This window comes from Oncorhynchus mykiss, chromosome 5 (assembly GCF_057628025.1).
Source record: "Oncorhynchus mykiss isolate SJ-2025 chromosome 5, ASM5762802v1, whole genome shotgun sequence".
NCBI classification, from domain to species: Eukaryota; Metazoa; Chordata; class Actinopteri; order Salmoniformes; family Salmonidae; genus Oncorhynchus; species Oncorhynchus mykiss.
In genome coordinates this window covers 47,181,833-47,206,027 of record NC_143026.1, presented here as the reverse complement: position 1 = coordinate 47,206,027, position 24,195 = coordinate 47,181,833, and the positions used below count along the sequence as shown (strand labels likewise).

At 41.3% G+C, this 24,195-nt stretch overlaps 1 protein-coding gene across 2 annotated transcripts in view; it reads right to left on the bottom strand.

The window, feature by feature from the left end:
- LOC110523964 (zinc finger protein 462) overlaps positions 1–24,195 on the bottom strand; it is a 95,661-nt gene that overhangs the window by 9,693 nt on the left and 61,773 nt on the right. Inside the window, exons 5-7 of one of the 2 annotated variants that reach the window (XM_021603144.3) lie at positions 23,082–23,485; positions 14,663–14,781; positions 7,049–7,273 (exon numbers count right to left, since the gene is read on the bottom strand). In XM_021603144.3, coding sequence (XP_021458819.3) covers positions 7,049–7,273; positions 14,663–14,781; positions 23,082–23,485 — 748 coding nt within the window. The remainder of the gene's footprint in view (positions 1–7,048; positions 7,274–14,662; positions 14,782–23,081; positions 23,486–24,195) is intronic. The other variant, XM_021603145.3, reaches the window with a different exon arrangement.

The following is a 24,195-nucleotide window of genomic DNA, read 5'->3' as shown; positions in this document are numbered from 1 at the left end:
TTTGACACATTCACCCACTCTCCCGCTGAAAGATCAGCCACAAGAAGTTGGCACCATTGTAACAGATTGCAATCAAGCCCTGCTCTCCAACATGGGAACAGAAGACGAATACCTGGTGCGGTAGTCTCACGTAAGACTACTCCAAATCATCTTGGCTCTGACACACACACACACACACACACACACACACACACACACACACACACACAAAAACAAAAATTAAAGCGCAACATGCAACAAATCTTTTACTGAGTTACAGCTCATATAAGGAAATCAGTCAATTGAAATGAATGAATTATGCCCTAATCTATGGATTTCATGACTGGGAATATAGATATGCATCTGTTAGTCACAGATAACTTTAAAAAAAGATAAGGGTGTGGACCAGAAAACCAGTCAGTATCTGGTGTGACCACCATTTGTCTCATGTATCGTGACACATCTCCTTCACATAGAGTTGATCAGGCTGTTGATTGTGGCCTGTGAAATGTTGTCCCACTCCTCTTCAATGGCTGTGGGAAGTTGCTGGATATTGGTGGTAAGTGGAACACACGGTCGTACATGTCAATCTATTATCATGCTGAAACAAGAGGTGATGGCGGCGGATGAATGGCACGACAATGGGCCTCAGGATCTCGACACGGTACCTCTGTGAATTCAAATTGCCATCGATAAAATGCAATTGTGTTTGTTGTCCGTAGTTTATGCCTGCCCATACCATAACCCCATAACCCCACTCTGTTCACAACGTTGACATCAGGAAATCGCTCAACCACATACCCGTACACGCTGTCTTCCATCTTCCCGATACAGTGGAAACCGGGATTCACCCATGAAGAGCACACTTCTCCAGCGTGCCAGTGGCCATCGAAGGCGAGCATTTGCACACTAAAGTCGGTTACGATGCCAAATTGCAGTCAGGTCAAGACCCCGCTGAGGACGACGAGCACGCAGATGAGTTTCCCTGAAGAAGTTTCTGACCGTTTGTGTAGAAATTTGTGCAAACCTACAGTTTCATCAGCTGTCTGGGTGGCTGGTCACAGACGATCCCGCAGGTGAAGAAGCTGGATGTGGAGGTCCTGGGCTGGTGTGGTTACACATGGTCTGCGGTTGTGAGGCTGGTTAGATGTACTGCCAAATTCTATAAAACAATGTTGGAGGAGGCTTATGGTAGAGAAATTCAATTCTCTGGCAACAGCTCTGGTGGACATTCCTGCAGACAGCATGCCAATTGCACTCCTTAAAATTTGAGACATTTGTGGCATTGTGTTGTGTGACAAAACTGCACAATTTAGAATGGCTTTTTATCGTCCCCATCATTGTGTTGTGCGATTAAAAACTGCACATTTTAGAGTGGTCTTTTATTGTCGCACAAGGTGTATTGATCATGCTGTTAAATCAGCTCCTTGATATGCCACAGCTGACAGGTGAATGGATTATATTGCCAAGAAGGAATGCTCATTAACAGGGATGTAAATAAATTTGTGCACCAAATTTGAGGAAAATAAGCTTTTTGTGCTCATGGAAAATGTATGGGATCTTTTATGTCAGCTCATGAAACGTTGGACAGACACTTGTTCAGTATATCAAGTCAGACACTTTTGGTCATTCATGACACATACATGAAGGGAATTATCACTAACAAGTAACACATATAAACATTAAAAACATGGTTAAACCATACATTTCCTTGTATTTTTTTTTAAACAATACACATATATTAAGTTTCCAAAAGTCCAGCAATGTAATTTTATACATTTCATTCATTTGCTGTGCATGACTGCACTTTAAAGTGTCTCATCCTGTAGTCCAGCATTTTAGGGAAAGTTGAGGTCAGGTTCAATATTGGCGATGCACCCAAGAGAAAAAACGGTTGGACCATCCTGGTTTAGAATAATATAATGTATGCAATTTAGCCGACACTTTTATCCAAAGCGACTTGCAGTCATGTGTGCGCGTGCATACATTTCCATGGGCTGTCCCGGGAATAGAACCCACTATCGTGGCATTGCAATGCTCTACAAATATGCATGACAAGGTTATACATTCTTTGTGAAGCCTCAATCTATTATGATTTATAAAGCCTTTATTATGCATTACTTAAACACAGCTTTATGTAATATTTGACATAGTGGGTTATGTCGCATTTGACATGGGTGGTTATGCCACAGTTATGCCACATTTATTAACCCTTCATAGAGCATGACATACAACTATAGATGATATATGTGACACATTTACAGTGGGGCAAAAAAGTATTTAGTCAGCCACCAATTGTGCAAGTTCTCCCACTTAAAAAGATGAGAGAGGCCTGTAATTGTAATCATAGGTACACATCAACTATGACAGACAAAATGACAAAATAAATCCAGAAAATCACATTATAGGATTTTTTATGAATTTATTTGCAAAATATGGTGGAAAATAAGTATTTGGTCAATAACAAAAGTGTATCTCAATACTTTGTTATATACCCTTTGTTGGCAATGACAGAGGTCAAACGTTTTCTGTAAGTCTTCACAAGGTTTTCACACACTGTTGCTGGTATTTTGGCCCATTCCTCCATGCATATCACCTCTGGAGCAGTGATGTTTTGGGGCGGTTGCTGGGCAACACGGACTTTCAACTCCCTCCAAAGATTTTCTATGGGGTTGAGATCTGGAGACTGGCTAGGCCACTCCAGGACCTTGAAATGCTTCTTACGAAGCCACTCCTTCGTTGCCCGGGTGGTGTGTTTGGGATCATGGTCATGCTGAAAGACCCAGCCACGTTTCATCTTCAATGCCCTTGATGATGGAAGGTTTTCACTCAAAATCTCACGATACATGGCCCCATTCATTCTTTCCTTTACACGGATCAGTCGTCCTGGTCCCTTTGCAGAAAAACAGCCCCAAAGCATGATGCTTCCAACCCCATGCTTCACAGTTGGTATGGTGTTCTTTGGATGCAACTCAGCATTCTTTGTCCTCCAAACACGACGAGTTGAGTTTTTACCAAAAAGTTATATTTTGGTTTCATCTGACCATATGACATTCTCCCAATCTTCTTCTGGATCATCCAAATGCTCTCTAGCAAACTTCAGACGGGCCTGGACATGTACTGGCTTAAGCAGGGGGACACGTCTGGCACTGCAGGATTTGAGTCCCTGGCGGCGTAGTGTGTTACTGATGGTAGGCTTTGTTACTTTGGTCCCAGCTCTCTGCAGGCCATTCACTAGGTCCCCCCGTGTGGTTCTGGGATTTTTGCTCACCGTTCTTGTGATCATTTTGACCCCACGGGGTGAGATCTTGCGTGGAGCCCCAGATCGAGGGAGATTATCAGTGGTCTTGTATGTCTTCCATTTCCTAATAATTGCTCCCACAGTTGATTTCTTCAAACCAGGCTGCTTACCTATTGCAGATTCAGTCTTCCCAGCCTGGTGTAGGTCTACAATTTTGTTTCTGGTGTCCTTTGACAGCTCTTTGGTCTTGGCCATAGTGGAGTTTGGAGTGTGACTATTTGAGGTTGTGGACAGGTGTCTTTTATACTGATAACAAGTTCAAACAGGTGCCATTAATACAGGTAACGAGTGGATGACAGACAGGCCTCTTAAAGAAGAAGTTACAGGTCTGTGAGAGCCAGAAATCTTGCTTGTTTGTAGGTGACCAAATACTTATTTTCCACCATAATTTGTAAATAAATTCATTAAAATTCCTACAATGTGATTTTCTGGATTTTTTTTTCTGTCATAGTTGAAGTGTACCTATTCTGAAAATTACAGGCCTCTCTCATCTTTTTAAGTGGGAGAACTATGCCCCACTGTATGTAGTGTTTATCAAGGATTTATGAAGCCTTTACAAGCTGCACGTCATTTAAAGCGGGTCCGAAAAGGTCATAAATCGAACAATGCCACACCTGATTCATAACAGCAATATTTTCTCTGTAAAAGAGGAAAATATGTAGGTGAGAAGGCAAGCACAGTTTGAGAAAGTAGTAATCTGTCTTTTTAAATAGGAGTAGCAGAGCCAATACCTCTGTCCAAGTGATACAATACCAGTCAAACATTTGGACACTGTCACGACTTCCGCCGAAGTCGGTCCCTCTCCATGTTCGGGCGGTGTTTGAAGTCACCGGCTTTCTAGCCACCACTTTTCATTTTCCATTTGTTCTGTCTTTGTCTTACACACCTGGCTTCACTCAACCAATTACTTTATTATTATTTAACCCTCTGTTTCCCATGTTGTGTTTGTGAGTGATTGTTTATTGTAATCCGGTCCGTCTTTGTGGGCTCGTGATGTTACTTTGTAAATTTGTCTTTTTGAGTAAAATACATTGATTACGCAATTCTGCTGTCCTGCGCCTGACTCTCTACACCAGCTACACACAGGACCCTTACAGACACACCTACTCATTCAAAGGTTTTTCTTTATTTTCTTTTGACTATTTTCTACTTTGTGGAGTAATAATAATAATAATAATAATAATAAGACATCAAAACTATGAAACAACACATATGGAATCATGTAGTAAGCAAACAAGCGTTAAAAAAATCTAAACATATGAGATTTTTCAAAGTAGCCACCCTTTGCCTTAATGGCAGCTTTGCACACACTTGGCATTCTCTCAACCAGCTTCACCTGGAATGCTTTTCCAACATTATTGAAGGAGTTCCCACATTTACTGAGCACTTGTTGACTGCTTTTCCTTCACTCTGCAGTCTATCTCATCCCAAACCATCTCAATTGGGTTGAGGTCAGGTGATTGTGGAGGCAAGGTCATCTGATGCAACATTCCATCATTCTCCTTCTTGGTCAAATGGCCCTTACTGTCAGATCCTGATCTGTTCCACCTGTCCTTGTGCTTGTCTCCACCCCCTCCAGGTGTCACCCATCTTCCCCACTATCCCCTGGGTACTTACACCTGTGTTCTCTGTTTGGCTGCTGCCAGTTGGTCTTGCTTGTCAAGTCAACTAGCATTTTATCTCAGCTCCTGTTTTGTCCAAGTCTCTTATTTTCTCTCGCCCTCCTGGCTTTTACCCTTGCCTGTCCTGACTCTGAGCCCACCTGCCTGACCACTCTGCCTGCCCCTGACCCTGAGCCTGCCTGCCGTCCTGTACCTCTATTCTGGATTATCGACCCCTGCCTGGCTTGACCGGTTGTTTGCCTGCCTCTGTTGCTGTAATAGACATTGTTACTTCAACACAGTCTGCATTTGGGTCTTACCTGAAACATGATACTTACACAGCCTGGAGGTGTGTTTGGCCATTGTCCTGTTGAAAAACAAATGATTGTCCCACTAAGCGCAAACCAGGTGGTATGGCGTATCGCTGCAGAATGCTGTGGTAGACATGCTGGCTAAGTGTGCCTTGAATTCTAAATAAATCACAGACAGTGTCAGCAGCAAAGCACCCCCCCACCATCACACCTCCTCCTCCATGCATCACGGTGGGAACCACACAGGCGGAGATCATCCGTTCACCTACTCTGCATCTCACAAAGACACAGTGGTTGGAACCAAAAATCTCAAATTTGTATTCATCAGACCAAAGGACAGATGTCCATCCTCTGTAGCAGTGGTAACTCTGGTTCTTCCTTTCCTGTGGTGGTCCTCATGAGAACCAGCTTCATCATGGCGCTTGATGGTTTTTGCGTCTGCGCTTGAAGAAACTTTCAAAGGTCTTGAAATGTTCCGCATTGACTGACGCTAATGTCTTAAAAGTAATGACGGACTGTCGTTTCTCTTTGCTTAATTGAGCTGTTCTTGCCACCTCATTGAAGCTGGCTGAGAGAATGCCAAGAGTGTGACAGCAAAGCTGTCATCAAGGAAAAGGGTGGCTACTTTGAAGAATCTAAAATATAAAAGATATTCTGATTTTGTTTAACATTTGTTTGGGTAGTACATGATTCCATATGTGTTATTTAATAGTTTTGATGCCTTCACTATATTCTACAATGTAAAAAATAGTAGCAATAATGAAAAACACTGAAATTAGTTGGTGTGTCCAAACTTTAAACTGGTACTGTATTTAATAGTGCAAAACCACCATGGAGCAGCAAGCAGCAGAGTCGTCGGGGAGTTTAGAAGATCAGCCAAGGAGAGAAAGCAAGCCTTCTTCAAAGTGGAAATTATAAACTTCTGAAGCACTTTAAAACTTCAAAGACACTACAAGTTTGTAATGTCCTGCATTGCAGCAAAGTTCTCCAACGGCGTGGTCGAATTAAAACTGTCGCAGCCTCCAGCAACGATAGCTCGTCATCTTAAAAATCGTTTTACACTAGTATCATTACGAACACAGACAGTCAAGCAACAGACGAGATCGTTCATAGCTTAAAACTCTACACCTAACTAAACGTTTAGCAAGCAATCCACCAGCTTTGCCATGTTACCAAGCTACAAAGATTGAGAGTGAGAGAGAGATATTTGATGGGCTCTGGTCCTCCTCAATGCTTAATTTGTTTTCTGTAGCCAACGGTGACATGGGGGTTGCATTCCATAGTGCTTCTCTGATCTGTCTGTGTTCCATGTTTTGTGTTCCACTTCCACCTAGAGGGAAAATTCCATTGTGCCAGCAGCAGATGACAGCTGCCAAGAACATTCTAGAACAGAGTGGAAGGTCGGTTGGACACATGGAGAGCCGGGCACCTGACATGCTAGATTAACACCTTCTGGGAACCAGTCATGGGCACAATCAGAAAGATATATCCTGTTTGATCAGGTCTAACACCGTGAATTCTGTGATTTCAGAGGAAGACCAAGCTTTTACTCCTACCACAATGTTTCCCAAAGCGGTGAAATGGGCTGCCCTGCTGAGTTCTGATGCTCTCCAGATGTGAAATGAACAAGACTTGTACTGGTAGTAATTGAAAATGTGTATTTGTGTCAACAGCTCCTAAACTGCATATCAGCGAATAAATTATAAATTAGGGCTAATTTGAAAAAGTGATCTATCTAATTGTGAATTTCCTGGTAAATAAAGAATAAATAAATAAGAAAAAAATAAACAAAACCAAAAACTCTAAGATCAATAAAAGTCCCCCAATCTGTTAGATGCTACAGATGGAGCTCTTACCGTCAAGGTCAGAGGTCAGGGGTGTCTGGTGAGGATCTGAGCCCAGCCTGAAGGGACTGATTTTGGGGTCGTGGCCGGCCTGGAGTACCTGGGTGTGGGTGGTAGTGCCAGCGCGCAGCTTGGGGAGGGTCAGGGCCTGCCCATGGTCCCTCAGAGAGTGCTCCTTCAGTTGGCTGATAGTCATTGAGGAGAAGGGGCAGGACAAGCACTTATACGTGTTCTCTCCTGTAAAATAATAATAATAGAAGGGTTTTATAGAGCACTTTTTAAGGACCTAAAGACGCCTGTGTGTGTCAAGAGTAAACAGGAATGAAATCAATCTTTCATGAATCTCGCAGTTTTATTATGACCCCCTCGGACATGAATAATTATCGCCCAATCTCTAAACTACGTATATCTGTTGCTTCTTTGGTAATAAATTACATTGTAAATAGCATTGACAAAAGGCATTGTGCTGCCCTTTTATAGACCTGTCAAAGGCTTTCGACACTGTTGACGTTCCATTATTCATTCTTAGACTGGTCTAACATTGACCTGGGTCAGGCAGTTTGCAATTGGTTTGAAAATTACCTGATAGACAGGACACAATGGGTTTCTTCTGATGGTGCTAAGTCAGGTTTCTTTGACATTATGAAAGGTGTCCCGCAAGGGTCAATTTTAGGTCTTGTACTTTTTACTGTCTGTATAAACAATGTTTGTCTTTCTGCAATTGATTTTTTAATACATACTATACTCCTGTATGCAGATGACACTGTTGTGTATGCTATTGCCCCCGCAGTCGGCTCTGGCTCTTTCGGAGCTCCAGTCTGCCTTTAATGCCCTGCAGAAAGCCTTCGTTTAACTCAAATTGGTACTAAATGCAGGTGAAACCAAGTACAGAATGTTATTTTCTAATTCACGTCAAAATGTATCTGATGATTTATGTATAATTATGTACATTTGATCGTGTCCCCGCTTATAAATATCTGGGCATCTGGATTGACGAAGATCTTTCAGAAAGGACGTTAATGAGTTAGTTAAGAAATTAAGATTTCAAATGGGCTTATTTTATAGGAATATGTCTTGCCTTTCGTTATATAGCAGAAAATAATAATTCAGTCGACATTCATTCCAGCTTTAGACTATGGTGAGATTGTCTATATGAATGCAGCTGCCACTGTATTGAACGCAGTTTATCATAGTGTACTACCTTTCATTACACCAATAGGTTCAGTATACATCACTACACTCTTTATCAGAAAGTAGGATGGACCTCTCTCAAGTCTCGTAGATCAATTCACTGCTCTGTTTTTGTTTATAAAGCCTTCTAGTGCAAACTTCCACGATACCTTACTTCATTGTTAAATTACATACGAGTTACCAGACCCAATAGCAGGGATGGCTAACGCTAGAGGTCCCGTTGATCACTAAAGAATTAGGAAATCTGCAAAGCCTTCTGCACTTTGATGGTCTGGTGCCTCTAGGGCAGTTCAAGTCGTTTAAGTCGTTAACGAAGGACCTCATTGTGTTTGTTCTTAAATTGCTTGTAGCATTGTATGTTTTTTTATTACGTTGTATGTTTGAATGCTGTACATTTTATGAATTGTGCTCATGCCGGGCTTGATTTCAATGGGACTCCCTGCTAAAATGAAGTAAAGAAATACAGTGCCTTGCGAAAGTATTCGGCCCCCTTGAACTTTGCGACCTTTTGCCACATTTCAGGCTTCAAACATAAAGATATAAAACTGTATTTTTTTGTGAAGAATCAACAACAAGTGGGACACAATCATGAAGTGGAACGACATTTATTGGATATTTCAAACTTTTTTAACAAATCAAAAACTGAAAAATTGGGCGTGCAAAATTATTCAGCCCCCTTAAGTTAATACTTTGTAGCGCCACCTTTTGCTGCGATTACAGCTGTAAGTCGCTTGGGGTATGTCTCTATCAGTTTTGCACATCGAAATACTGACATTTTTTCCCATTCCTACTTGCAAAACAGCTCGAGCTCAGTGAGGTTGGATGGAGAGCATTTGTGAACAGCAGTTTTCAGTTCTTTCCACAGATTCTCGATTGGATTCAGGTCTGGACTTTGACTTGGCCATTCTAACACCTGGATATGTTTATTTTTGAACCATTCCATTGTAGATTTTGCTTTATGTTTTGGATCATTGTCTTGTTGGAAGACAAATCTCCGTCCCAGTCTCAGGTCTTTTGCAGACTCCATCAGGTTTTCTTCCAGAATGGTCCTGTATTTGGCTCCATCCATCTTCCCATCAATTTTAACCATCTTCCCTGTCCCTGCTGAAGAAAAGCAGGCCCAAACCATGATGCTGCCACCACCATGTTTGACAGTGGGCATGGTGTGTTCAGGGTGATGAGCTGTGTTGCTTTTACGCCAAACATAACGTTTTGCATTGTTGCCAAAAAGTTCAATTTTGGTTTCATCTGACCAGAGCACCTTCTTCCACATGTTTGGTGTGTCTCCCAGGTGGCTTGTGGCAAACTTCAAACGACACTTTTTATGGATATCTTTAAGAAATGTCTTTCTTCTTTCCACTCTTCCATAAAGGCCAGATTTGTGCAATATACGACTGATTGTTGTCCTATGGACAGAGTCTCCCACCTCAGCTGTAGATCTCTGCAGTTCATCCAGAGTGATCATGGGCCTCTTGGCTGCATCTCTGATCAGTCTTCTCCTTGTATGAGCTGAAAGTTTAGAGGGACGGCCAGGTCTTGGTAGATTTGCAGTGGTCTGATACTCCTTCCATTTCAATATTATCGCTTGCACAGTGCTCCTTGGGATGTTTAAAGCTTGGGAAATCTTTTTGTATCCAAATCCGGCTTTAAACTTCTTCACAACAGTATCTCGGACCTGCCTGGTGTGTTCCTTGTTCTTCATGATGCTCTCTGAGCTTTTAACGGACCTCTGAGACTATCACAGTGCAGGTGCATTTATACGGAGACTTGATTACACACAGGTGGATTGTATTTATCATCATTAGTCATTTAGGTCAACATTGGATCATTCAGAGATCCTCACTGAACTTCTGGAGAGAGTTTGCTGCACTGAAAGTAAAGGGGCTGAATAATTTTGCACGCCCAATTTTTCAGTTTTTGATTTGTTAAAAAAGTTTGAAATATCCAATAAATGTCGTTCCACTTCATGATTGTGTCCCACTTGTTGTTGATTCTTCACAAAAAATACAGTTTTATATCTTTATGTTTGAAGCCTGAATGAAATGTGGCAAAAGGTCGCAAAGTTCAAGGGGGCCGAATACTTTCGCAAGGCACTGTATATCATTCTAATTTCGTTAATGCCCAAGTCACAGTTCAACCCAGCTAAAAAGAAAAAGACAGAGTGCACAAGCAAGGACTCTCTCTCTTTGGCAAAGGAGCATGAACTTTGGTCAGTGAGAAACTCTTTTGAAAGTGGCTTTATCCAACTTAGTATAGAGTTGAGCATGTCATTCAGTGTTCAGACTTCGAGTAGCACAAGACACAAAAATCTGCCTCTGTCAACAATTTTCATTTTTTTTTTTTTTACAATTTTATGATGACCACCCTCAGTCCATTCAAGGGAAAATCGATAGGCTTGATACTATATAGTAAGCCCAAAAGCTTTCAGCCAGACAGACAGAGCCAGCGCCTGCCGACGGATCTGAAAAGAGGGGTGTTGACACTCATTTTCTGCTAATCTACCCTTGAATGACTTTTGCACCTTATCGAGAGAACCAGCATTCACATACCACACGTTACCCACTGTGCACATCATGTCATTTCAACGAGGAAATGTTGGTAATATTTAGTTGAGATGTTGATCAATGACATTTCAATCTTTATTCACCCACTCACAAGGAGGGTAAGTAGTTTGTTGAATTCCCAACATGTTATCACTATGCTTAAAACCATCTAAAAGAACAACCAAATTCCAATAAAAAAAACAAGGTTGTATTTTTGGTTTAGTTGTCTTGAAACACTGCGCTTTCAACTATTTAAAAGCACGACAAAGGCCTAGGTCAGATCAAGCATTAACCGGCGATAGCCGACACCCGCATAGGTAGTGCTTTGGCGGTGTCCGAGGTAGAGCTGTCAAATCAGAGCGGCTGCTCCTGTGGTCATTGTCACGAAGCCACCCACTTGTGTTAGAAGTTTGGAACGAGAAAGTGTCGGCTCGCACGGATCTGATAGAATCTGGCCCAAGGTTCAAATGGGAATACAATGTCAGATATTCTGTATTTATACATCTTCACTGTACTTCTTATAAGTAGTAGTACTGCTAGGTTTTATACAGTCAAATGTAACAAATAACTACATTTTCTATAAAAAAAACTGTACAAATGATACATTTGTGACATCAATATATATATAAAATAATCCAAATGATTCAATACAATAAGGTGTGATCTGCATGTAAAATATTTACATTTGACATTTTTGTCATTTAGCAGATCTAAAATCTATGAATCTATTACTGAGTACAGTAATATTTTACACAAACATGAAGGTACCCATAAGCAATCATTTCTGAACAAAACAGACAAATGTAAAAAAAAAAAAGAAAAAAAAAAGGGGGATATGGCTTTTTGAAAATAAACTCTTTAAATACTGTTACAATAGTTTGCAAGATGGCATTTACTTTAGACTATGTACTGTATTACAAAAGTAATAATGAATTGTGTTTGGTTGACAATGCAAACAAATATCAACATGAAGTGCATTTAAAGTTTGATTTGATTTATTCCTATCCTTTATCTTTGATTTTCGGCTGGAGACGTGAATCCAACACGTTCATTATTAACTTGACGATTACATCTGAAATCAACCTATGCTTGAAGTCCTAGGCTTATATGTATTGGACATTTTTTGTTGAACCCTGGGTTGAATTGAAACATTAGTTGTTACTAACTTCAAATGCCGTAGGCCTAAATAGTATCCTTGACGATATATCACTTATAAAGTATGGTTATATTTTATTTGCCCTGTTAAACATACCCTTTAAAGGACTTCGATAGCAACAGTGAATATATTTCGTTATTAATAGATAGATTCAATAATCATTCTCACGATAGCACATTGGCAGTAGTCAGTGACAAATACAAAGCTCAGCAGGGCTGACCTTAGTTAAAACCCTGGATGGGAGACTAAATAGGTAACTGTACTGTAGATAGTTCAACTGTCCAGTAGAGGGTGCGGCCCAGCTTATCATTTTTTTTTCTGATTGCAAATATGACGTTGTTTCAAAGGTACAAATTCAACAGATTTTATACAAGGTGAAAATTGGTTACCATCATGACATAATCCTGTGGTTGAAATGTTATCCTCAAAACATCCGTTTTGATGACTTTTAGTAGATTCTACGTCACAATGAGTTGACAAATTACGTTGAAACAACGTTGACTCAACCAGTTTGTGCCCAATGGGTATGGATTCCACAGCATAAACATTATGCATTACCAAGGCAGCAATCAAAACCCACAGGCAAATAAGTGGCTGGATGATTGTGAGATTGATACAATACACAACAGAAGCAGAAAACATGGTGTTTTTGACACCACCACCAACAGACCATGTCAGAACACTTTCAAAATGTAATCAAATTCTAAATGGCTCTGGTTCGGAAGTCGATTATCTGAATCAACTGTTGATTGTTGTTGACTCATCTTTCTGTGTTATTTTCCAATCATAACTGTAGACAACCATTCATGACTAGTTTTTGTACTCTCATTGTCATTTGTGATGATTGACTATCTATTCCTCTGCTCGGGCTTTGGTTCACTGGCTGCATCTGTGGAATCAATTTCTGTAGACTACAGAATCCTTTGCGAAAATACAAAATATCTAATGAAAGAAACATAACATTGAACAGAGAAAATATATAGACTGCGTCTGCAATGGCACCCTTTCCCTAGGCACCCTTTTCTCTATATAGTGCACTACTTTTTGACCATTTTGGACTCAACCAAAGACTTTGCATAGCTATGATATTCAATGTACTCAATCACAAGACTCCGTTTAAGATATTCCCATAGGGGACATCCTAAGGGAATGACGATATTAGTGTTGATTTAAGATTCTCAAACAGCTGTGGTAGTCAGACATTCAGACTAGCCCACAGCCCAATACACAGGTGTGGTCAATAACCCACTAGTCTGTTTCAGGATCAGTTTGTGCTGTTTAGCCAACTACGAGTAAAAATTCTACTTATAGTGCCTTCCGGAAGTATTCACACACCTTGACTTTTTCCACATTTTGTTGTGTTACAAGGTGGGCTTAAAATGGATTCAATTGTCATTTCTTGTCAACGATCGACACAAAATACTCTTAATGTCAAAGCGGAAGAAAAACATTTGTAAAACATTTATGAAAAATAAAACACAAATATATTTTGATTACATAAGTATTAAACCAATACATGTTAGAATCAATTGATTACAGCTGTGAATATTTCTGGGTAAGTCTAAGAGCTTTGCACACCTGGATTATACAATATTTGCACATTATTCTTTAAGAATTTTTTTCACACTCTGTCAAGTTGGTTGTTGATCCTTGCTAGACAGCCATTTTCAAGTCTTGCCATAGATCTTCAAGACGATTTAAGTAAAAACTCAGGAAAATTCAATGATGTATTGGTAAGCCATGCCAGCGTATATTTGGCCTTGTGTTCTAGGTTATTATCCTGCTGAAAGGAGAATTTGTCTCCCAGTTTGTTGGAAAGCAGACTGAACCAGGTTTTCCTCAGATTCTTTAAATTAAAAAAACTCCCTAGTCCTTGCCAATGACAAACATACCCATAACATGATGCAGCCACCACCATGCTTGAAAATATGAAGAGAGGTACTAAGTGACGTGTTGGATTCGCCCCCAAACATTACACTTTTTTTTATTCAGGACAAAGTTTCACTTTAGTGCCTTATTGCATACAGGATGCATGTTTTGGAATATGTTTTATTCTGTACAGCCTTCCTACTTTTCACTCTGTCATTTAGGTTAGTATTGTGGAGTAAGTACAATGTTGTTGATCCATCCTTAGTTTTTCTCCTATCACAGCCATTAAACTCTGTAACTATTTTAAAGTCACCATTGGCCTCAAGGTGAAATCCCTGAGCGGTTTCCTTCCTCTCTGGCAAATGAGTTAGGAAGGATGCCTGTATCTTTGTAGTGACTAGGTGTATTGATACACCATCCAAAGTGTAAGTAATAACTCCACCATGCTCAAAAGGATATTTAATGTCTTTTTTTTTTTGTTTGTTTTACCAATCTACCAATAGGGGCATTGGAAAACATTCCTGGTCTTTGTTGTTGAATCTGTGTTTGTAATTCACTGCTCGACTGAGGGACCGTACAGATAATTGACTCAAGACATTTCAGCGTACATTTTAAAAATTAATTTGTAAAAATGGCTAAAAACATAATTGTACTTTGACATTATGGGGTATGCGTAGGCGTAGGCCAGTGACACAAAATCGAAATTTAATCCATTTTAAATTTAGGCTGTAACACAACAAAACATTGAACAATTCAAGGGGTGTGAAAACTTTGAAGGCACTGGAAGTAGAATTTTTGCCCCATAACAAACAATGACCACTGGTGAAGTCGTGGTGAGCACAGAGTAGTGAGGTGTGTGGTTTTTACCTGGGTGCGCTTTGTGCAGATGACTCTTCAATCGGCTCAGGTAAGCAGACTTAAAAGGACAGAGCTTGCATCTGAACGGCTTGTGGTGCCTGTGGTGAGACTGCACATGTTTGTCCAGACTGAGGAGAGAGACATAGACAAAGAGGAGCGAGAGTGAATGAGAAGAAAGGGAGGGAGACAGAGAGAGAGGAGGGGGGGGGGTCAGAGTGGGATGTAGAGAAAGAAACTTCTACACCAGGTGTGGGCAAACTACAGCCCATTCAATCCAGCCCACGGGAGGTTTGATAAATACTTCTTTTTTTTTTTTACTCTTGAACATCTAAAACTAGATAGAAAGTATGTCGAAATTAGAATGGACTTTTCCTGGCCTGCAAATAGATTTTTTTACAATCAAATCAATTACAAAAAATCTGTGCGGCGCTTGAAATTCTGTGGCCCTTGAGCCAAAATGTTTTCCGACCCCTGGTCTGCACATATGTTTCAACACATCACAACAGAATACTTCCAAGGAAGCAGAGGGAATCTGATTGTACCTAACTTGATTTTCTGAACCACAACTAGCAGAGAATTTCTAGGGACTATTGAGCAGAGGCCATAGCAGAAAACCATCTACCATGGTCCCAGTATCCCTAGTGTATCTCTGTGTGTCTGACTGCAAACCACATAGAAGGGATCTGGGGAATATGAATGTGTTTTTATCCCAGCCTCTTGGGTGGCATAGGAACACATTTACTTTCTGGGTCAGCAATACAGTGGGACTACACAAGGGAGCTGAGATGAGGTCTTTCAGCTTTGGATAAGAAGACAAATTGCACTATCAAAATGTCTGCCATGTCTACAGTGTCTCAATGGATTCTACTGGAGTGAGTTTTGGAGGAAATGCGCATTCCATCTAGCCTGGTGCCAGATCTCTTTGTGCTCTTTTCTACCCCGTTGCTCCGTCATTGTCAATCACAAACAGACTGGCACTTAGGCTACATTCCATCCAGAGTGTATGTCCGATATAAAGCACAGCTCAGATGACAGATGGCGTCGACAGATAGGGCTGCCGTGCTTCTAGCGCTTAGGAAACTTTGCAGTATATATATTTTTTGTGTTATCTCTTACATTATTAACCCGTAATTTTTTTGTGTTATTACAGCCAGGAATAACTTTTGGATATCAGAACGGCGGTAACTCACCAGCATTACCAGCACTACGACCAGGAATACGACTTTCCTGAATCTGATCCTTTGTTCGTACCCCCCAGGGCAATTGAACTGATTCCAGAGGCTGACAAAAAACACTGCCGGCGGAGGAGAGGTCGTTGGAGTGGACTTCTAGTCCGACTCAGGAGGTGCGCACACCACCCACCGCATCCAAGTATATTACTCACTAAAGTTCAGTCTCTGGATAATACAGTTTACGAGCTCAAGGCGAGGAATTCCTTCCAGAGAGACTTCAGGGATAGTAACATACTCTGTTTCACGGGAACATGGCTCTCTGTCTGAATTCATACAGCCAGTTAGGTTCTCAGTTCATCACGCAGAACATTAATAAATATCGCTCCGGGAAGAAGAAGGGCAGGGGTGTATGTTTCATGATTAACTACTCATGGTGTGATTGTGATAACATACAGGAACTCAGATCCTTTTGTTCACTTAACCTAGAATACCTCACAATCAAATGCTGACCGTGTTACCTCCCAAGAGAATTCTCTCCGGTTATAGTCACAGCCGTGAATATTCCCCTTAAGCCGATACCACGACGGCCCTCAAAGAACTTCACTGGACTTTAAGCAAACTGAAAACCACATATGCTGAGGCAGAATTTATTGTAGCTTGGGATTTTAACAAAGCAAATTTGAGAAAAACGCTACCGAAGTTCCATCAACACATTGACTGTAGAAGTCGTGTTGCTCAAACACTCGACCACTGCTACTCCAACTTCTAGGATGCCTACAAGACCCTCCCCAGCCCTCCCTTCGACAAATCTGATCACGACTCCATTTTGCTCCTCCCTTCTTATGGGCAGGAACTCAAACAGGAAGTACCCATGCTAAGGACTAGTCAACACAGGTCTGACCAATCGGAATCCACGCTTCAAGATTGTTTTGATCACGTGGACTGGGATATGTTCCAGGTAGCCTCCGAGAATAACAGATGAATACACTGATACGGTGACTGAGTTTATCGAGAAGTGTATAGGAGATGTTGTACCGACTGTGACAATAAAAACCTACCCTAACCAGAAACCGTGGATAGATGGCAATATTCGAGCAAAACTGAAAGCTCGAACGCATTTAACCATGGCAAGGTGACTGAGATATGGCCGAATACAAACAGTGTAGTTATTCCCTCCGTAAGGTAATCAAACAGACAAAACGTCAGTATAAAGACAAAGTGGAGTTGCAATTCAAAGGCTCAGACACGAGACGTACACTTGAAGTCAGACGTTTACATACACCTTAGCCAAATACATTTAAACTCAGTTTTTCACAATTCCTGACATTTCATCCTAGTAAAAACTCCCAGTCTTAGGTCAGTTAGGATCACCACTTTATTTTAAGAATGTGAAATGTCAGAATGATTGTAGAGAGAGATTTATTTCAGCTTTTATTATTTTCATCACATTCCCAGTGGGTCAGAAGTTTACATACACTCAATTAGTATTTGGTAGCATTGCCTTTAAATTGTTTAACTTGGGACATGCGTTTCGGGTAGCCTTCCACAAGCTTCCCACAATAAGTTGGGTGAATTTTGGCCCGTTCCGCCTGACAGAGCTGGTGTAACTGAGTCAGGTTTGTAGGCCCCCTTGCTCACACATGCTTTTTCAGTTCTGCCCACAAATGTTCTATAGGATTGAGGTCAGGGCTTTGTGATGGCAACTCGAATACCTTGACTTTGTTGTCCTTAAGCCATTTTGCCACAACTTTGGAAGTATGCTTGGGGTCATTGTCCACTTGGAAGACCCATTTGCGACCAAGCTTTGACTTCCTGACTGATGTCTTGAGATATTGCTTCAATACATCCACATAATTTTCCTACCTCATGATGCCATCTATTTTGTAAAGTGCACCAGTCCCTCCTGCAGCAAAGCCCCCCCACAACATGATGCTGCCATACTTTTGTACCTGTTCTCTCCAGCATCTTCACAAGGTCCTTTGCTGTTGTTCTGGGATTGATTTGCACTTTTCGCACCAAAGTACGTTCATCTCAAGTAGACAGAACGCTTCTCCTTCCTGAGCGGTATCACGGCTGCGTGGTGTTTATACTTGCGTACTATTGTTTGTACAGATGAGCGTGGTACCTTCAGCTGTTTGGAAATTGCTCCCAAGGATGAACCAGACTTCTGGAGGTCTACAATTTATTTTCTGAGGTCTTGGCTGATTTCCCCATGATGTCAAGCAAAGAGGCACTGAGTTTGAAAGTAGGCCTTGAAATAGATCCACAGTTACACCTCCAATTGACTCAAATGATGTCAATTAGCCTATCACAAGCTTCTAAAGCCATGACCTTATTTTCCGAAATGTTCCAAGCTGTTTAAAGGCACAGTCAACTTAGTGTATGTAAACTTCTGATGCACTGGAATTGTGATACACTGAAATATAAGTGAAATAATCTGTCTGTAAACAATTGTTGGAATAATTACTTGTGTCATGCACAAAGTAGATGTCCTAAACGCCAAAACTATAGTTTGTTAACAAGAAATTTGTGGAATGGTTGAAAAACAAGTTTTAATGACTCCAACCTAAGTATATGTAAACTTCTGACTTCAACTGTGTACACTAAGTGTACAAAACATTAGCAACCTAATACTGAGTTGCACCCCCTTTTGTCCTGAGAACAGCCCCAATTTGTTGGAGCATGGACTCTACAAGGTGTCGAAAGAGTTCCACAGGGATGCTGTGCCATTTTCCCACACATTTTCCCACAGTCAAATTGGCTGATAGAGGATCCCTCCGAATAACCCAGGTCATCCCACAGATGCTCAATTGGATTGAGATTTGGTGACTGGGCAGGCCACTGCAGTAAGATGAATTCGCTGACATGTTTGTGGAACCATTTCTGGACAATCCTAGCCTTGTGGCATGGGGCATTATCCGGCTGAAAGAAATCTATTTGCACTGCTGCCGTGAAGGGCTGCACCTGATTGGTAATGATGTTCAGATATCCTGTGACATTCAAACAGTGCTCCACTTTTATTAAGGGGTCCAATGTGTGCCATGAAAACAGCCTCAACACAGTCACACCACCACCACCAGTGTGCAAAGTTGAAACGCTGATGGATGCATGTACCCGTGTGGTTTTCTCCATACCCTAAGTCCTCCCATCAGCGAGAAACCGCAGGAACCAGGATTCATCAGACCAGGCAATGTTTTTCCAATTCTCAAGTGTTCACAGTGTTTTCGTTCCTTAGCCCACTGCAACCGAGGTCTCTTGTTTTGATGCTGAAAGAAGTGGAACTGAAATACCACATTGTGTCAAGGTACGACGAGTTATTTTATGTCTTTGGGCATCAATGGTGTACTGGACTGTCAGTTGACTAACCGTAGTCAGTCTGTTGCTCTGCACAATTCGTGTCAGCCTCCTTTGTCTTCTTTCATCAATGACCCGTTTTTGACCACTGGCTGGATGTCCTTTTGGTGGTGGACGATTCTTTATACACACAAGGAACTGTTGAGGGTGAAAAACCCAGCAGAATTGCAGTTCTTGACACACTCAAACAGGTGTGCCTGGCACCTACTACCACACCCCATTCAAAGGCACTTACATATTTTTTCTTACCTATTCACCCCCGGAATGTCAAAATACACAATCCATGTCTCAAGGCTTAAAAATCTTCCGTTCATCTCCTTCCGTTCATCTACACTGATTGAAGTGGATTTAACAGCTGACATCAATAAGGGATCATAGCTTTCACCTGGATTCACCTGGTTAGTCTGTCATGGAAAGAGCAGGTGTTCCAAATGTTCTGTCCACTCAGTGTAATATAATATATGCCATTTAGCAGAATATTTTATCCAAAGCAACTTACAGTCATGCGACCATAAATTGTACGTATGGATGGTCCCAGGAAACAAACCCACTAGCCTGGCGTTACAAGCTTAGGTGGGCTTAGGTGGTGTGCGTGGCATGGGGCATGGCAGGGTGCATAGCAATGGGCTGGATTTTAGATAACATTTTAGAGGCCCCCATCTTGAGGTGTAGAGAAATGTTTTAATATTTATTCCTGGAATTCTACCAATATCTCCATGGAGTTAAGAAAAAATGTAGTAGTTTTAAAGCTCATTTCCTGTGATTCCACATATTCTGCCATGGAGCTGAGAGAAAATTGTGCATTTTGCCATGTGTTAACACTGTGTTCTTTTGCTCAAATATAATAACAAAATCAATACTGCTAAATTCATTGTTTTGGGAATTTTAGATTTTATTTTGGGGAATGTTAGTTCTCAAATATTATATCATAAAAAAATATATAGGTCCATTGTCTTTTCTACATATTTAATATCTTTAATATCTTTTTAGTCAGTTAAGTTTACAGTGATAACGTTTTTCCATCCCGAAAATGTATTTACAAAAAATATATATATTTATATACAGTACCAGTCAAAAATTTGGACACACCTACTCGTTCCAGGGTTTTTCTTTATTTTTCCTATCTTCTACATTGTAGAATAATAGTGACGACATCAAAACTATGAAATAACACATATGGAATTATGTAGTAACCCAAAAAGTTTTAAACAAATCATAAATGTTTTATTTGAGATTATTTAAAGTAGCCACCTTTTGCCAGCTTTGCACACTTGGCATTCTCTCAACCAGCTTCATGAGGTATTCACCTGGAATGCATTTCAATTAACAGGTGTGCATTGTTAAAAGTTAATTTGTGGAATTACTTTCCTTCCAATCAGTTGTGTTGTGACAAGGTAAAGGTGGTATACAGAAGATATCCCTATTTGGTAAAATACAAAGTCAATATTATGGCAAGAGCAGTTCAAATAAGCAAAAAGAAATGACAGTCCATCATTACTTTAAAACAAGTTTCTTCAAGTGCAGTCGCAAAAACCATCAAGCGCTATGATGAAACTACTGGTTCTCATGAGGACCGCCACAGGAAAGGAAGAAGCAGTTACCTCTGCTGCAGAGGATAAGTTCATTAGAGTTACCAGCCTCAGAAATTGCAGCCCAAATAAATGCTTCACAGAGTTCAAGTAACAGACACATCAAAACATCAACTGTTCAGAGGAGACTGCGTGAATCAGACCTTCATGGTCGAATTGCCGCAAAGAAACCACTATTAAAGGACACCAATAATAAGAAGAGACCTGGTTGAGCCAAGAAACATGAGCAATGGACATTAGACCAGTGGAAATCTGTCATTTGGTCTGACGAGTCCAAATGTTTGATTTTTGGATCCATCCGCCGTGTCTTTGTGAGACACAGAGTAGGTGAACGGATGATCTCTGCATGTGTGGTTCCTACTGTGAAGCACGGAGGTGTGATGGTGTGGGGGTGCTTTGCTGGTGACACGGTTGATGATTTATTTTGAATTCAAGGCACACTTAACCAGCATGGCTACCACAGCATTCTGCAGCGATACGCCATCCCAGTTGGACTATCATTCGTTTTTCAACAGGACAATGACCCAACACACCTCCAGGCTGTGTAAGGGCTATTTGACCAAGAAGGAGAGTGATGGAGTGCTGCATCAGATGGCCTGGCCTCCATGATCACCCAACCTCAACACAGTTTGGAGTTGAGTGAAGGAAAAGCAGCCAAAAAGTGCTCAGCATATTGTGGGAACTCCTTCAAGACTGCTGGAAAAGCATACCAGGTGAAGCTGGTTGAGAGAATGCCAAGAGTGTGCTAATTTGAAGAAACTCAAATATAAAATATCTTTTGAAGGGTTTAAAACTTTGCATTGCGCATGGTGATCTTTGGCTTGTGTGCAGCTGCTTGGCCATGGAAACCCATTTAATGAAGCTCCCGACTAACAGCTCTTGTGCTGATGATGCTTCCAGAGGCAGTTTGGAACTCGGTAGTGAGTGTTGCAACCGAGGACAATTTTTACACGCTACTGCACTCGGCAGTCCCGTTCTGTGAGCTTGTGAGGCCTACCACATTGAGGCTGAGCCGTTGTTGCTCCTATACTTTTCCACTTCACAATAACAGCACTTACATTTGACCGGGGCAAATCTAGCACGGCAGAAATTTGAAGAATTGTTGGAAAGGTGGCATTATATGACGTTGAAAGTCACTGAGCTCTTTAGTAAGGCCATTCTACAGCCAATGTTTGTCTATGGAGATTGCATGTCTGTGTGCTCGATTTTATACACCTGTCAGCAACGGGTGTGGCTGAAGTAGCTGAATCTACTAATTTGAAGGCCATGACTTTTGGCCATGTAGTATAGAATGGTAGTCATCTTACATTTGGGCACTTCACAGACCTATTGATCAAACAACCATGAAAAAAGTATGCTCCCTCCCTCAGTTGCCTATGCACATCAACAAAAACAAGATCAACAACTAATGCTAGCCAGAGAGAGATGAGATAAAAACGAGGGAACACTAGATAAACCCACTCAAACTTTTTCAGCTAGTTGGCCGTCAAAATTGCACTGTTAAACGATGGGGAGTAACGTTAGTAGCCTGCACTTCCTTCTGCAAGTTGTCTGCCTGGACTAACCCACATTTTGACAACTGAATGGGAACTTTCCTGCCTGACTGCCAAATACATTGACTGACAGCTAAGATATATGCTAACTGTGCATAAGTTCAGCATAGCTAGCTAGCAACACGATTCACGTGTCTGTACACTTTCCCTCCACTGCTCGCTGTAAACGGGACAAAAAAAAGCAAAGCAATTGAAGTTGAATTCAATGATGCAAATGCATCAGCCTGTAATTTTAATAGAGTAGAACTCAACTGTTCACTTGCTTGTGTGTCCTATTCGGCCCGCAGGCCTTGTGTTTGACACTTACGCTAGCCAATTAGCCAAGTTATGACTGACTTGTGATCATTGCCCTTGCTAGTTTGATTGTATTGGCATTCCCAGCCTTAGTTACAGTAATCCGTTTTTTCTCAAAATATTGAGTCGTTGAAATTGAAACAGTGTGTCCCGAATGAGTGGAGGCAGCAAAAAATGTACCAGGCCAGCTGTGATTTACAACCTGATAGCAATATTTTTTGGACTACCAAGAAATGTACTGGTGATTTATATTAATTATGCATTGAACTGCATCTATCTATTCTGCCAACATCATAGAATTTTGAGTCAAATAGAACCTATTTGTAAAACCTCTTAAGTTGGTTTTGTAGCATAAACTAGGCATTTTATATTTTTGACTGATAATATGATTGTTTGTTTGTTTCACATTTGCTAAGTAGTTAAAACACTGTCAGTTCCACTTTAAGTTTATATTATGTCCTCTTACTTGTGTCTGAAGGGGGAGACGAACTGGCAGTACTGGCAGCTGTACTTGTCCTCTCTGGTGAACATGGCCATGGCTGAGTGGCTCCTCTCGTGGGACCTCAGCCCCTGCATGGACATGAAGACACGGTCGCACTGGGCACACGGGTGTCCCCCCGTCAGCCTCTCCTTCACCTGGTCAACGGGCAACACCGCCGCCCCAACCACCGGTGACATCCCAACTGCCATCTCTGCCGTCTCCATGGCAACAGCAGCCCCGGCGACCACCGGGCACATCGCAACGGCCACCATCGTCAGGTCCTTGGGGACTGACTCCATGACAGAGTTGTTGGTCACCTCTTCCACCTCCCCGTTAGTGAGGCTGCTCTCAGCCGGGATGGTGGACAACGGCACATCTGCGACTTCCTGCTGTTGAAACATTATAAGATAAATATTTACTCTCAATTTCCATTTCACAAATATGCTCTGGCAGGTAACATGACTTCCAGACTAGAGGTCGACCAATTAATCGGAATGGCAGATTAATTAGGGCCGATTTCAAGTTTTCATAACAAATCGGAAATCGGTATTTTTGGACACTGGTATTTGGTATTTTTTTTAGTTAACTACACATAGTTGATGATATTACTAGATATTATTTAGCGTGTCATACATAATCTGACTGAGCATACAAGCATACAAGTATCTAAGTATCTGACTGAGCGGTGGTAGGCAGAAGCAGGCGCGGAAACATTCATTCAAACAGCACTTTCGTGCGTTTTGCCAGTAGCTCTTCCTTGTGCGTCAAGCATTGCGCTGTTTATGACTTCAAGCCTATCAACTCCCGAGATGAGGCTGGTGTAACCGAAGTGAAATGGCTGGCTAGTTAGCGCGAGCTAATAGCGTTTCAAACGTCACTCGCTCACTCTGAGCCTTGGAGTGGTTGTTTCCCTTGCCCTGCATGGGTAACGCTGCTTTGAGGGTGGTTGTTGTCGTTGTGTTCCTGGTTTGAGACCAGGTAGGGGCGAGGAGGGGGACGGAAGCTATACTGTTACACTGGCAATACTAAAGTGCCTATAAGAACATCCAATAGTCAAAGGTATATGAAATACAAATGGTATAGAGAGAAATAGTCCTAT